General features: G+C 54.0%; 8 protein-coding genes across 8 annotated transcripts; 6 read left to right on the top strand and 2 right to left on the bottom strand.

Moving 5' to 3' along the window:
• Window positions 1-498: 498 nt before the first annotated feature.
• J4E84_007467 (uncharacterized protein) lies at window positions 499-1205 on the top strand (the record flags this gene model as incomplete). Its single annotated transcript, XM_049390050.1, has 3 exons — window positions 499-537; window positions 633-1132; window positions 1181-1205. The coding sequence occupies 3 exons, from the start codon at window positions 499-501 to the stop codon at window positions 1203-1205; spliced, it is 564 nt and encodes a 187-aa protein (XP_049242350.1).
• A 379-nt stretch (window positions 1206-1584) lies between these two features.
• Window positions 1585-2448, top strand: J4E84_007466 (uncharacterized protein; the record flags this gene model as incomplete). Its single annotated transcript, XM_049390049.1, has 3 exons — window positions 1585-1810; window positions 1860-2062; window positions 2110-2448. The coding sequence occupies 3 exons, from the start codon at window positions 1585-1587 to the stop codon at window positions 2446-2448; spliced, it is 768 nt and encodes a 255-aa protein (XP_049242349.1).
• A 385-nt stretch (window positions 2449-2833) lies between these two features.
• Window positions 2834-4204, top strand: J4E84_007465 (uncharacterized protein; the record flags this gene model as incomplete). The annotated part of the gene is made up of 1 exon (XM_049390048.1): window positions 2834-4204. The coding sequence occupies one exon, from the start codon at window positions 2834-2836 to the stop codon at window positions 4202-4204; it is 1371 nt and encodes a 456-aa protein (XP_049242348.1).
• Window positions 4205-5212: 1008 nt separating this feature from the next.
• On the top strand, window positions 5213-6274 carry J4E84_007464 (uncharacterized protein; the record flags this gene model as incomplete). Its single annotated transcript, XM_049390047.1, has 2 exons — window positions 5213-5447; window positions 5505-6274. The coding sequence occupies 2 exons, from the start codon at window positions 5213-5215 to the stop codon at window positions 6272-6274; spliced, it is 1005 nt and encodes a 334-aa protein (XP_049242347.1).
• A 140-nt stretch (window positions 6275-6414) lies between these two features.
• J4E84_007463 (uncharacterized protein) lies at window positions 6415-7484 on the bottom strand (the record flags this gene model as incomplete). Its single annotated transcript, XM_049390046.1, has 2 exons — window positions 6415-7337; window positions 7451-7484. The coding sequence occupies 2 exons, from the start codon at window positions 7482-7484 to the stop codon at window positions 6415-6417; spliced, it is 957 nt and encodes a 318-aa protein (XP_049242346.1).
• A 595-nt stretch (window positions 7485-8079) lies between these two features.
• Window positions 8080-9425, bottom strand: J4E84_007462 (uncharacterized protein; the record flags this gene model as incomplete). Its single annotated transcript, XM_049390045.1, has 2 exons — window positions 8080-9111; window positions 9183-9425. 2 exons carry the CDS (start codon window positions 9423-9425, stop codon window positions 8080-8082), a joined length of 1275 nt encoding a protein of 424 aa, XP_049242345.1.
• Window positions 9426-10132: 707 nt separating this feature from the next.
• J4E84_007461 (uncharacterized protein) lies at window positions 10133-10657 on the top strand (the record flags this gene model as incomplete). The annotated part of the gene is made up of 2 exons (XM_049390044.1): window positions 10133-10139; window positions 10194-10657. 2 exons carry the CDS (start codon window positions 10133-10135, stop codon window positions 10655-10657), a joined length of 471 nt encoding a protein of 156 aa, XP_049242344.1.
• A 1045-nt stretch (window positions 10658-11702) lies between these two features.
• Window positions 11703-12020, top strand: J4E84_007460 (uncharacterized protein; the record flags this gene model as incomplete). The annotated part of the gene is made up of 1 exon (XM_049390043.1): window positions 11703-12020. One exon carries the CDS (start codon window positions 11703-11705, stop codon window positions 12018-12020), a length of 318 nt encoding a protein of 105 aa, XP_049242343.1.
• Between the last annotated feature and the right edge of the window lie 3028 nt (window positions 12021-15048).

Genomic DNA, 15048 nt, shown 5'->3' with positions numbered 1-15048 from the left:
GCATACAATAACCTCACTGCGGCTAAGGGGGTGGTAGAAAGCACCTGGGCAGTGATAAGCTGAAGCTGCAAACCATCTACTATCAGCGCTTCTAGTTGGATGCTTTCTCAGATTCGGCAAGAATTATAGAATCAGCATTCAGAGGCGAGTAATCGAGAGGTATCGCTACCGCTCTCATCGCCTGCCACGTTGACCGTGAAGCACCGATACCTCGTGGGACGAGCGTTCGGCTAGAGACAATGACTGCAGGCTGGTATATGATTGAGATCGGAGCCAAGGCGAAAGATTACGAGTGTAGTCGCGGTTCTTGATGTCCGCGACACACCTGACGAATGAAATGGCGCGAGTATCAAAGCGGATAGTGCCGTCTTGGCATCCATCGAGCTTCGCGAACATCACCAAGCGTCACGATAGTCGACCCAAACGCGCGACAGCACGGCACCCGCCCATTGACCCATTGACACCCTTGCAGTCTGTCTGGAAGGCCAATTCCTCAAGATGTCTGTCGCCAAGAACGTGAAGACTACTGTCTTTTCGGTACGCAGCCCGAACCGATCTCGAATGCCTTTACCTCGCCGCCCCTCTTCGGCCATTAACCACTGCGAACACAGGTACTAACTGCAGACTTGTAGAAATACACCGTCCAGCCTACCGGAATCTATGCCGCGATTAACAGGCTCTTCGCGCTCGACCCCAAGCGCTCCACGGGTATCCCCATGAACCCGCAATTCCGCAACCCACCCCCAGGCGGTCTCGACCCCAACTCTTACGACGACCCCGTCACTCTCCCTGCCGCTGATATCGCCGAGAACCCATACTGGAAGCGCGACGTGCGACGACGATACCCCAGGCTCTCGACAGTCACCCAGTCCGACGCGGTTGCGCTGCTCGAAGTTGGAAGCGCGGCAGCACCCAAGCAGGAGCTGATTGGCGAGGCAGGCACAAAGTCGCTGGTCGCGGCGAAAGAGGAAGGCGCCAAGGGACTGGCGGTCGCGTTTGAGAAGAACACTGGACTTGCAAAGGATGTGCTGGGACCTGGTGGTATGCCTCCGCTACCAAGCGGGCTACACAACACCCTTGCTGGCGGACACAAGCGATATGAGCTGGAGAACGAGCAGTCATATGGCACAGCGTAGGTCTTTTTGTCTGACCTTGCAGGATTGACACTAATGTGATACAGATACCCATGCCGGACGTTTGCTTAGAGTATAAGAAGAACTGGGTAGGTAGAGAAAGATGATCCGTTTTCTGTATATATGGAGACTTTCTTCCACGCTTTCCGTGTAGCCATCAGTGAACTTCTACAACATGTCTTGTTATGAGCGCGCGGGAGGAGTGCACGTGTCCAAATGTTTGATTCATGTCTCCTTGTGTCTCACCGTGCGTTTGTGTCGATTCTTCACCTCGCATGCTTCGTTATTCCTTATCGTCCGTCACCGCGTCGAGAAAGGAAAGCACGACGTGTGTTGATGTCTTGGCGCTGTTGACAGCGACTGCCTCGCCGTCACTTCCATATCTCAACTGCACCCACCTCCCACCCCCGCGTCGCTCCTGTCCGCTTTCCACATCGTCGCAACCGCAGTCATGAGCGCCGTCTCGGGGAAGGGACCAACAGAGCTGGGTGCTGATCCCCTCAACTTCATCTACGCCTGCTCGGTGTGTTGCGCCTCCTTCGCCGATGTCTACGAAGGCCACAACGAGACAGTCCGTGGCCTGTCAGATGGTATCAACCGGAAAGAGCGTCTTGTGACGCGCCTGTTCCTCGCCAGTTGCTGTCATGTCTTCTGCAGCAGTCATTTGGAGGGCGGCGGTAAGTGAAGCGCGACCGCACATTAGGCAGCTGCTGACAGCCTCGACAGGACCGCCTTTCCATACAGCCGGACAGCGACCCCAATCACCCTGCCCCGTCTGTATCAAGGAGAAAGGCGACAGTGAGCCGCGCGATCTCTTTTCGATACGCGGCTTCAAGAAAGACGAATACGATCCTAACATTCCGCTCGCATGGTTCACCGCGCCTCCCATCCGCCTCGATGGTAGCGGAAAAGAGATGGAGGCACTGCGCGTACGTCATGTCACCAACAGGTCATGACACCAGCTAACAACAATCAGTTCCAGTATATTGCGCTTATTCGATACTGCCAGAATACTTATGCGACCCGCAAGCCCCTTCAAGAAGCCTTAACCGATATGGAGAAGAAGCTGGCTAGTGTGCAGGATCTTGCTTCCAAGGAACACGCGAAAGTCGTCACACTCCAACAAGAGAACGATCGCCTACGACTGCAGAAGGATCAGTTTCAAGCCATGAAAGCCGAGGTTCAGCGACTCCAGGGTCTTGATGAAGAGGTTGCGCATTTTCGCGATGTCAACCCAAAGGACCTCGCAACATTCCTGGCGAACAAGTCAGCAATCCGCCATTACTTGAAGCTTGTCCCTATGCTAGTCGAGTAGGCTGAATATGCCATGCTACAAGGCGTTTGCTAACCGCTTCAGTCAAAACGAGAGGATGCAAAAGCGACTTGCCCAACTCGGCTTTGCGATGGCACTAGAACCTGTACCTAACTTCAAAGGCATTGACCCCCACGCATTCGATAGCGACGAAGCATCGCCTGAGCGCAGCGGACGATCGGACGGTAAATTACGAACAACTGCCTCCAGTCATACCGCCGGTAGATCGGCTCATACAACTGGGCGATTGGGAACAGCATCTTCAGGGTCCTTTGTCCCGCGACCCATGAAGCGGCAACGCCTCGAGTCACCCCTTCCCACCAATACCCAAGTTGGCCATCCTTCAAGCCGAGATGCCATGCCACCTCCGCCAAAGCCGATGTCCAGGATGCAATCCATGCGCAAGATGTTTCCGAGCCTGCGAAAGAAGTTCTCCAGTGACCGCTCCAGGTCTGCAGCAGATGGATCCTTCGAGGACGATGCAGACGTGCAAATGTATGATAACGGGCACTGGCAAGATGTTGAAGTCAGTCGTCACCCGGGACGCGATGACTTCCGCGACGAGACACCGTACATGTCGGGAGCGCTGCCCGTAGAACAGCCCCATCAAGCCTCTGACGTTCGAGGATCGCAGCTACTTGCTAGTGTAGGCCTCAAAGACAACCGGCCAGACTTCACATTCCGAGCATCGTCTCCAGTCAAGATGGACAAGCAAAGCAGTGGCCATCGTCCGGTTCATTTGCCTACTGAGCCTTCATACATTCGTCTTATGGATGGTTTGTCGCGCGACAATGGGATGGAGCTCGGTCTGAAAGATCCTCGCGAGCAGACAAGCACGGACTATCGTAACGATGGCAGGAATAGGCAAGTACTACCTGCTTATCGACATGAGCACAACGCCGAACGAGTTGATTACCGGAGGCCTTTGGATCTTGGACATCCGTTCATGCACCAGTCGCCACACAGATCTCCGGCCTCTGCGCGTCAATATCCTTCTAGCGACCACCAGACTAACGAATACACAAACAGAGCTCACGGCATGCCGGATCTTGGCCCCACTACGCCAGCACCGAGGCGCCAACAAAATCCCGGCCATCAGATCGAGAGTGTAGTAAGTCCCTATTTCCGAACCGGTCATAACCAGGCCCGAGTCCATCCATCGCCCGGCCGCGCTGAACTTCAGAATAGTTCCGATCATTCCGGCGATTATCAGTCACGAAGGTCAAGGACGAACCAACCTCGGGCCGGCTGGGTTGAGGCTCGCAGTCTAAACGGCCTCTCATTCTTCGATTCACCCGTCGATTCTAGGAACGAGCCTATCGAGGTGGACCACCGCCGCAGATTGGTAGAGCTAGCACCAACGTCATACTCACATCAGCATCAAAGACGTCATCTTAATTCACGTGGCTTCATCATACGCCCGGAAGAGGGACGCTCACCGTATACCAGCGACAGTGCCTATGGCTCTTCCCAAAACCGAGAACTTTACAATAGAGACGCGCCCAATTATTCCCAAGCAGTGGTTGATGTACCGCCCGCATATCGCCCAAGTCGTTCCCGCATCGGTCAGGTGCCCTCTATCATGCCTTCCATTGTTCCAAGCCGTCCACCTGCCCGGGTCCAACCTCTATGGGAGAACCTGCAGCGAGCGGGCGTCAGGAGTAGCCGTAATGCTTTCAGTAGTGTTGCTGGGAACAATTATGCTGCGCCTTCGAGGACTGTCTTCCCCAGCGCTGGTCGGCACAATATTAGACGGTAAAGGCAACCTATGCGTTTCTTTTCCTATCGAATAGTCAATTGGAGCACTTGGCTTCATGAATGGCCATTGTCGCATGGCGATTCGGCGTGTGTATAACCGGACAAAGAAATGATTAGATTTCCAGTTCTGCTATCAGCGATTTTCATCTGTGGGCTACTCCTGCAAGACAAAATTTTAGTCACGATCAGCGTCAACCTCGTCTATATGCTCAACTGTTAAACACCCCTTTATGACTACGATTGCAGCATGCAAAACGGAGATGCGCACCGCGTTCCGCAGACCGTTCGATGCGACGATCAGAAACCATCGCAGTGAGCGGATTTGCTGTCACGCATCGCGTTCAATCAAGACTTTGCCCCATGATGCTTAGCACGCCCACGCCTTCCCTCTCTGAACACGGAGTCTGTCAATTCAACTCACATGTGGGTAGACAGCCGGCAGATGGGAAGCTAAGACGAATGCGGTAAGGATCAAGGAGGTTTAATATGCGAGGACTATGCAACGAAGCTTCCTCGGCATGCAAGGGCCAACGCCGGTCTTCGATGACATTCATTGGCGGAGTATCATGCGCAACTTATTGTGTCACATACGCACCTGATTACTTATTCTCCATGTTGCAGAACTTCGACAGTTGGCGCGATGGTTTCATCTTAGCGTTTTTCTTTGCCGACAGGCCGTTGTAACCTCCCCACGAATCGTAACCCCTGCGTCCCCGCAAAGCCACCGCGCATGACCCACGATCCCGGTTATTGAAGCTTCCCTTAATATGGCCAAGCAATCTATCAGGCACCGCGGCTTCAAAGCTTCAGAACTATGATGCCACATCCATCACTTTCATATTGGCATCAGATGAAGGCCCACTCATTGCCATGGAAGAAACGGAAGGCAAAGCCCGTCCATTTGTGGGTCATTGAATCATTGGCATGCGAATTATTCACGGTATAAGAGTAATGTTTGCCCAGCAGGTGAAACATATGACTGTGGAAGTATTCTTCGCATCTCTACACCATGCTATTCAAGACTCTTTTGGCGGCAGCCGCTCTGGCCAGCACCGCTTTCGCGGCTCCTGCTGAGAAACGCCAAACCTCTCGCAAGATGAAGTGGTTCGGTATCAACGAGTCCGGTGCCGAATTTGGCGAGAAGAACTTCACAGGTGTCTACGGAAAAGAGTACACCTGGTACGATCTCAACACCATCGACAAGTTCATGGACGAGGGAATGAACATGTTCCGTTTGAACTTCCGTAAGTCATGCCTCCATACGCTCCAACTTCTCAAAACCCCGACCTAACATCACTCAGTAATGGAGCGCCTAACCCCCAACTCCCTCACCGGCGCCTTCGACCCCCTCTACCTCGGCAACCTCACCGAGCAAGTAAACCACATAACCTCCAAAGGCTCGTATGCCATGATTCAACCACATAACTATGGACGCTTCCTGGGGAACATCATCACCGACACCGCCGCCTTCAAAACGTGGTGGACCAACGTCGCGGCCGAATACAAAGACAACGACCTCGTCGTCTTCGACACAAACAACGAATACCACGACATGGACCAGCAACTCGTCTTCGACCTAAACCAAGCCGCCATCGACGGCATACGCGCCGCAGGCGCCACTAAACAATACATCACCCCCGAGGGCAACAGCTGGACCGGCGCGTGGACATGGATCTCTTCCGGCAACGGCGCCAGCATGGTTAACCTGAAGGATCCAGAGAACAAACTCGTGTACCAAATGCACCAGTACCTTGATACCGATGGCTCTGGTACCTCAGCCACGTGTGTTAGCGCTACGATTTTCAAGGAGAGACTCCAGGCTGCGACCAAGTGGCTCAAGGATAATAAGAAGCAGGGTGTTATTGGTGAGTTTGCGGGCGGGAATAATGCGCAGTGTATTTCTGCGTTGCAGGATGGGTTGAAGTATATGGGCGAGAACAGCGATGTTTGGCTCGGAGGTATCTGGTGGGCAGCGGGACCGTGGTGGGCGGATTATATTTATAATATGGAGCCTACGACGGGAGTTGCTTGGACGGGAATTCTGCCCAAGATTAAGAGTTACTTTTTGTAGATGGGGAGGGGGAATGAGGTAGAGGTTGGTTGTGTATACTTTGCTCTTTTCTTCTTATAAATATTCATATGAAAAAGCCTTCCTTCGCTACCGTTCCTGCTCACCTCCATGCACCCCGTAATATATCCAATTATCCCCATCTAAGGCTGCCCCTCCCAAGCCCTACTCAAATACTCCTCCGCGCTCATAAACTTATAATCAGGGAACCGCTGATTAAACTCATCGCTAACATTCCAAGCCCCCCTCCTAATCGCCTCAAAGAACATGATAACAAACTGCTTGCTGAAACCCTCCCTCACTTCATCCGTCACAGTAGGATGGCTTATCAACGGCAACCAACTCGCTTTCAATTCTCCCTTGGCTAGATCCTCACTCTTGACATACTCGACGAGCCAGTCTCCGCCTCTGATCTTCTTGCCCAGAGCGAGGAGTTCGTTGATGGAAGTGCGGCATCCCCTGATACCGCCGATCTTCGGCCACGGGCGCGTGTCGTCTAGCGCGCGAGCGAGGATCTCACAGTCGTCTTGGATGGCGGTGATGACGATGGGTTGGTTTCCGTCATCTAGTACCATGGCACGTCGGTTCTCGAAGTCGAGGAAGAAAGGCCAGGTGTAGAGGTCGCGTTCGAGCGGGTACGGATGCGCGAAGTAGTCCATGAAGATGGAGGGTTGGAAGAGGCAGTACTGCATCGATCCGAGTTCGCCTTTGGCGTCTAGGTCTTCGAGGTACTTTCGGATGTAGTCTTTGTTGTCGTAGCTGGGGACGCCGGCGTAGTTTGCGATGCCCCATTCGCTGGGTGCGAAGCGGGAGACGCCTGCGGCGATGGCGGCGTGGATTAGGTTCTTCTGGGCGACGTTGTCGGTGTCGAGGTGGACGACGAAGAAGGATAGGAGGGTGTGGAAGCCCTGGAGAGCTGTGGTGAGGCCATTGAGGTCGGTGTAGTCGACTTGCTTGTAGGTAACTTTGGGGGATGGGTGGGGTTTAGTTGGCGCAGATCGCGTGAAGATGGTGATTTCGTGCTTGCCAGAGGCGATTGTGGCTTTGAGCAAGTTGGTTGCGACGTCTATCAAAAGCTTTAGTAGAGGAAGACAGCTTCAGTTCCACAGCGACGTATGTGTGCCATCTAGTGTGTCGATAGAGGCGGGGTAAGCATATGTAGAAGGAGAGGAAGCATACTTCCGGTGCCGCCTGCGACTGCGATCTTGACCATGATTGCACGTGATTCTATATCGCTATATTGATGTCGAAGGATTCAACTGTAAGCGCTACGGATTGAATGCTCCCTCCTTTTGTATCTCTAACGACCGCTATCTACTGCTCCGCTTTGAGCCCCCGCAATTTTTCGCTACGAAGGCGTGTCTTCGGCGGTGTACGGCATGGTCCTGACTCGTGTCACAAAACCCGAGTTCTGAAGCTACGATCTCGGCTATCGCGATATCATTGACGTTTGAGTATTTCTTGTGATGCTCGACGCAGGCCGATTGCATGATAAGCTGCGACTGGGCTGAGCGCTCTTTAACAATGTTGGTGGCGATCTCATACGAGCTGCCGCCATAGTGCGATGCCGTACGACCAGATATGTAGTGTTGCTTGGTAACTGTTGACTGCTTCCAACGCGGAATGTGGTCAGTCGAAACCCTCCTGTTAAATACTGTGAGAGAGACAGTTGATTGTCCGACCAGTTTCAGGAATGTAGATCTAGACAAGATTGGGAAGATGAGAGACGTGGTAAAGAAGGTAAATGGTGAAAAGATGGGATATTCGTAAGTAGATATTAAGAAAATGGCGGTTGTGCATCGAGATCCTCAAGCATCGATCAACGGTACCGCCGGTAAAGGCTTCTCGGGCAGGGGTTTACTTGGCAGCGGCTTCAACGCATCCTCATACGCCGGTGGTCTCGACGAGCTGCCTTCGTCCGGATCATCGCGGTACGCGCCGTGAGCACTTAGCAGTGCACCCTCCTCTTCAGCCACCCTATCCCTCCTCATATTCTCCCAGACATCCTCCATGCCGTCCCACTTCATGAGCTCGCGCTGCGCAACGATCCACCAATACATCTTCCATAAGAGAAAGATGGTAAATAGGCCGCCAACGACGCTGCTGAAAATGACCCAGAACAAGCCCCACCATTCCCAGTGAACGAATTCGCCAAACATGTCGCGAAGCGTTCCTTTCTTGCCGAAGTATCCCCATTCTTCTTTGCGGTAGAGGAAGCGACTCCCCTCTAGTTCCCAGACGTCGCTGCCAAGGAAGTGACCTATTGTGCCCCAAATTGTCAAAGACTTCTTGAGGGGAAAGGTGTAGGCTCGAGCTACTAGGCGCACATCGACGATTTGGTACTCGTAGATCTGGTCGTCCGTGGTAGATTGGCCGAACGGGTCGGCGACCTTGGCTGGCCCTCCTTTGTCTCCTCTTCTCAGAGGTGTTCCTTTGACGCGCATCCACAGCATCTTCTGCTCCGGGTTGTTGAACTTCCAAAGAGGGTCGTCAGGGTACCGCGACTTCCCAATCACGTCCAGCGCAACGCTCCAGTATTCCGCATGCGCGTCATCGCCTTCTTGATTGTCGCTCGGGTTCGTGATGAATAAATAATCGATATACATTCGCGGGGCATGTGTCAAAGGTACTTCGTGGCACCATCGTCCTCTGTCACTCCAGCTTTCTCGACAATACGGGTCTTCGGAGTTTAGGCCCCAGTACAGTTCTGCATGGGAGAGGTTCGAGCGGTATCGTGTAACGAGGAAGGTGGAGGGTGTAGGTATGGTCGGTAAGGGATATAGCGGGCGATCGTTGAGGAGGACTGTGCGATTATCGTGCGTGAGGGTTACGTTGAGAAGCTATAGCGCTCAGGCTGGTTAGCACTGCTTTTTAGGCACATGCTGGACTTAGGCTCGACACTTATACATACAAGCACATTATCACCAGTTATGACCTCGTGATCTTCAGGGTCCTCATAAGGGCAGTCCTTGCATTCTATCTTCGCGATGTAGGACGATCCGGGTACCACGGCTGCGACCGGTGCAATGGGCGCCTCGCACTCTTCAGGCACTTTTCCTCTTCCATCCAGGTCGCAGTCGAGTACTTCGGGAATATCTGCGGCATAGGCCGAAGACAGAAGGCCGGCCAGCAGCGCGATACCGGACAGCAGCATGGTGGGCTGGTGGTGGAATGATCGAGGGCAGGTGCCTGGCGCTCGTCGCTGCCGCCGCTGTCAGGGGCGTAGCGTGGCGGAGCCTTGCAGGGGTGTCGCGCCATTAGCCGGCGATCATGAGGCACGAACGCTGGTTCCCCCGCCAAACTTCTCTGCCACCTCCGACATGGCGCGTCGGAGGGTATTGATGTTGATGCCGATGCCATCTTTATGTTCCCATGTCCCATGGAGTGTATAGATACCACTGAGGTCTGTTGCTGACGCGACTATGCCCTGCCACAGGAAGCCAGCTCGAGCGAACCAGTGACATCCTCCCTCTGTAGAACGAATCCTTCCTCTATGTCCAGCGGTTGCCATCTTCTGCTCACATCAAGCGTGGTTGCTATAAGTGCTGTCCTCATCGCGGCGATTCGTTGCCATTTGCTATCAAACCATGTCGAACATATGTCTACTCAGTGGTATCCTCTCTGCCACTCCCTTCTTCTTCCACCGCGATCATGGCGCAGCTTTCCTGTGAGCGACGTGGTGGGAATATCATCAGAGTCGACGATCACCTAGAGATCGAATTCCACCGGACATCTATCGATCCCAGCCGCGACCTGGCCGATCTACTTCCTGACGACGGTATATTTCCTCTGCATTTTCTGCAAAGAGATAGCAATCGGCAGCAGTTTGATGAGGCAGAATGTAGGGGGCTGTATCTACACATGAGCCGTGAGTTGGATACCAGCGGATCTACTCGGATGTGCTAACCATGAGCGACTGCAGAGAGCGAAGCAATGTGGATCAAGCTTGACGCAGACAGGCTGTACGTGATCCGTATCTACGTCGACAATGTGAACGTGATAACAGGCCAAACTTCGCAAGTACAAGGCCAACAAGATTATTTTATCGTGCCCGACCAGGCCTTCGTCAATGGATACAAGTCCAACATCAATGCGCTAACGACACAGTTCCGTCGTCCACCGTATGCAGCCAATTCTACACAGCAAGACGCCCAGACTATACGCTTCGAGGTAACGCCATCCACGAACACTAAGATACTGATAGGCATCGATGTGGGTGTTGAGGATGAAGAACTCTACCAAAGTGTGGTGACGTTACCTGGCATGACTGTCAAGGATTTCACGAGGAAGTACGCGCTTCAATTCGAAGATGGTACTAATATCTCGGCTAGACTTACCAGTCAAGGGGAAATGGCCGATGGTATGATGAGCGATCACATGGTGTAACATGAGCTGACTTAGTTGTAGACACTTTGTTAGTTGCTGATTGCGCGGATCTTCCTGTACGTCCTAACGTCTCTTCACGACGAGGACCATGCTGATCTCATTGATAGGATCACACAGTAGTAGTGACCAACCGCGACGGACACATACGCTCTCGCCTGCTCAAACTCGACACTTATCCATCTATCGGATGGGAGCCACATCGCACAACCATCTTCAATGTTCGCATGCTCAATTCGAAAGCAGCTTGCGACCTATTTGGTGCGCCCAGATTTGAAGAGACTGACAAAGAAGAAGAGAGGTTGCATGGAATCGATGGCGATCTCGTGAAATTCGACCCCGAACCAGCATCAACGAAACCTTTGGTACCGTTTCGTAGAGTACCGCGACCCCTCGAGATTTACTGACGTGCACATGATACTATTTCCTGATATAACGAGGACGATCGAAGTGGTCGAATCGCCATGGAGAGCGCTAAAAGCTGGGGGTTGGAAATTGAAGAAAGGCTCTTGTCCCATATGTGGATAACTGATGTGAGTTGGTAATGTCGCATCAATCGAGTAGCCTAAGATCTTTCCACACAACCTGCAAAGTGCGTTACGACTTCTGCGTGGCGATCGCAGATTCACGCATTAGATCTCAGCCACTTCTCCGTCTCCATATCTTGCGTTCTCGCCCCTGCTGTCTTTCGCGATTGCGGTCCGTATTGGCGTTGTTCCTGGGTTTCCTGTGGAGCCGGCGGCCCAGACGGCTGGCTACACTATGCTAGTGGAAATGACGGAACTTTTTGCGACGTTCCTTGATGCGAAAGGCGCACGCAACAGATCAATCGCGTCGAGTCGTGAAGTAGTTGGTTGTCGTGTCAAGTTGCTGGACCCTATGACGTCACTCATGAGATCACAACGCGTAACACACGACCTCGGTCCATGAATAGGTTTAACAACCCAACAACCTCACATCTCAAACATCTACACCAACGACTCCAAACTACCTCCCGTCACAAATTCGTCAACTCATCAAACTATACAACCCACCAACCACCGCCACAATGTCCAGCTCAACCTTCCAATCCTTCAGTACCTCCTCCTCCAGCACAACCATCAACGGCCAAACAACCTCAAAGTCCGAACACACCTTCACAGACCCCAGCGGCACCCGCGTCGAGCGTACACATCAAGCTCCAGGTGAAGCGCCGCGCGTCGAGCGATTCGAAACAGATGCTTCAGGAAGACAGCTAGAGGACCACAGACATGCGGATGCGAAGCGGATCCAGGATGTGACGGAGGAGGAAGATACCAAAGTAAAGGAGAGGGAGTATGAGGAGAGGATGCAGGATGAGTATGCTAAGAGGGAGGGGGGTGCTTGAGTGAAAGGGATAAAGTGGACATAGTCGATTTTAGTGCAGATATTTCACAGCAAATATACATATCACAAAAGAGGTTTGCAGAATACAATGTGATCGGGAAGACGCCACCGGCAAAGAAGCAGGCAGCGAGGAGACTCCATTCAACTATATACGCGGCCAGAGCGCGCCGAGAAACCACCCAAGAGACCACAACCCCAGCCCAAACCCCCCAAACCCAACCCAAAAGACCACCCAGGAGGCCACAACGCGCCAATCATGTCGTCGTCGTCGTCGTCCGCCGCCACGTCGTCCTCAGTTGTGTTGGAGGGCTCGCCAGCGGTACTGGTCGGCCACCGAGAGGGAGGCGAAGAAGTTGTGGAGCGCCATGCCCCGGATCCCGTGCAACTCCCACTGGGTGAAGACCCGAGGGGGTGGAGGGGGCGGGGGAGGCGGAGGCGGAGGCGGAGGCGGCGGAGGAGGGAAGCCACCTGCTGGGCGAGGCGGCGCCGGTGGCTCGATCCAAGGCGGGATCCGCCGTCCCTCGAGGGCGAAACCGGCGTTGGCGGGGGGAGGGACTTCCTCTCCATCGGCCTCAGGCCCAACTTGTGCAAAGCAACGCCACATGGTGACGTATTTGCCGGTGATGTTCCGGACTTGGTGGTGTAGGATGGTGGGAGGTTGCCGAAAGGTCTTGGTGTTGGTGTTGTTGTTGTTGTTGTTGAGGGAGGAGGGAAGAGACTTTTAAGAATTGTAAACAATTCTTGAACTGGGCAGAGTGATGTGGTTGCCAAAGAGCAGAAGAGGGATCCCAAAATTCGCTTGTTTATATAGTCGGCTCCCTGAGGCCCCAGCTCCCGCGCCAAGACGAGAGCAACGGTGACCTGTACTCGACGACGACCCCCTATTGAGACCTAAGGAAGTGATACTATTATTCAGTGGCCATGTAGCACCCAGCTCAGGCAATTGCAAGCTTTTCCGGGGCGCGCAGCACTTCTATTGTCTGTGTGAAGTACTGTTGACCATTTGGGTGACCCACTAGCGCCGAGAGTCTGCTAGGGTTCTGCGACTTCTATTGACCGCGAGGGTAGGCGGGGTATGGTGAGAGACCACTGAAGGTTATTGGTATTGCTGACGTAGCATCCCAAGAACGTATACTGATCAGTCCTGTCCGGGATATCTTTCACTGACAGCAGTCTTAGGAACCTCTGACGGCGACCGACCTGCTAGGACAACGTCCAATTCCAGACTCCCCAACCTACAGCCTACATCAAACCGAAACCAGCACAAGAAAGCCACGATGGGTACGAGGCAAGGCGATAGGCGAGCAGGAGGGCGGCCAGGGGGATACGCGGTTCCTGACATACGTAGACGGAGGCGGCAGGAAAGGCGAGGACGCCTTGAGCAAGCATGGAAGCAGGGCAGCAGCGGTAGGACTATGGGCCAAGGGGATACCATGAGCCCACGTAGGAGGCCCTTGAGACAATGACCAACATGTATCTAGCATGTAGCAGCCGCAGGCAATCAGAGCGGTCAATCGCATGTCTTGAACACTTGGTGCTTGATCTCTGTGCTTGACCTTCGTGCTTGACATCGTATGAGACGATCCCTGATGTCTACAGTGCAAGCTACTCAAGAGCGCGTTGCATACAATTTTGCAGTGATCGAGAGCTAGACGCAGGCATGCTGTCCCAATGGGCGCGGTTTGAACGTGGCCGGATAGTAGAAGTCTTCCTCTAGCCGCTCCGCAGAAGGCCAGTAGGGTTTGGAATGCAGGCCTTCTTTGGTTGTGCAAGGCGCGAGTCCCAGCTGTGCTTGTGTGCATGCAAGTATCCCGCCTGCTCGCTCACAATGGGTCTCCCGCTATCCTATGCTTGACGCGTTTCCCCAGCTTTGATGAAGGGCGGGCTGCATCGTGGTGGGGCTGATATTGTGCTTCGTCTCGCTCCGCCGACCGCCGCCTCAGCTTCACCATACACACGACCACAACGCCATCATAGGAGTGCGGCTAGTCGCCAAACCTTGACCAGAGCCTTTTCAAGCGCGAAAACCTCTACTGCAACGGCTTTCTCGAAAGCATCATGCCCCGCGACAGCAGGCTCATCCAAGATTCTTTCACGGCAACAACCCACGAATTTGCGCCACGAGCCCCTCGACGCCCAGGCCGACGATAGAGGCTTCCTGCGAGCTTCTCCGACATAGGGCATCGTCGATGATAGGCACGATCGCGCGACGTCTCTTCGCAGGCGTGGCTAAGATCCCCTCACCCCTGACGGAGAGCTCACTCATCCCAAGGCGAAGGCCGCTGACGGAACGGCAAGCTACTGCCCGACCTTTACTGATGCGCGACAGACGAGCGGCTTTCTGACAGCCAGCAGTGACGATGCGGTACGACTACCGCCGGCTTGCTCACTCCTGTGGTGGCGGGCTCCTCCGCGGCGTTGAGAATGAGCTTGCAGACTTTTGCTGCCCCGAGACGGCGACTTGACACAGCAGGTTTAAAGCCCATGCTGGAGATCCAAGAGCGACTGACAAAGGATATAGTGATCTAGGACAAACTTCGGGCACTCCCTACGACCAGTTCGATTCGCCGTCCTCCCCGCGCACAACATCCCACGAAGCCGCAGAGCGCCTCCGCCTCGACCGGTACCGCCGATGTGTGTTGATCGCAGACCAAACACAAGGCTTAGATGAGCTGCATACCGGACGCGAGAGCGGCGACGGGCCAGACAACAGCGAGATAGAAGAGACACCCCTTGGATGAAGGGCAGCTCGACGAAACGGCGGCGAAGGCTCCAAACGCGACGGACACCGGCGACGAGCCACAGCGACATACGAGCGGTGTATCTGCTTTCTCCCGTATGCGCACTGCAGCCGTGGAATGCGATCAACGAATCGCGACCGGTTTGCTTGAATGGCGCGAGGTACACCAGCGGCTGCGGACAGCCTCAAGCTTGAGACGCCCAGCAGCACGCAACGAGGGCACGAGCCTCAGCACGTTGAAGTAGGAGAACACGCGCAAGACATCGCGACCTTTCGCCCGTAAACCTTG

Source organism: Alternaria hordeiaustralica, assembly GCF_023758085.1.
Source record: "Alternaria hordeiaustralica strain BMP 2776 chromosome Unknown scaffold_16, whole genome shotgun sequence".
NCBI lineage: Eukaryota > Fungi > Ascomycota > Dothideomycetes > Pleosporales > Pleosporaceae > Alternaria > Alternaria hordeiaustralica.
Note: the sequence above shows the minus strand (reverse complement) of the source record. Positions and strands in the feature narration are given on the sequence as shown.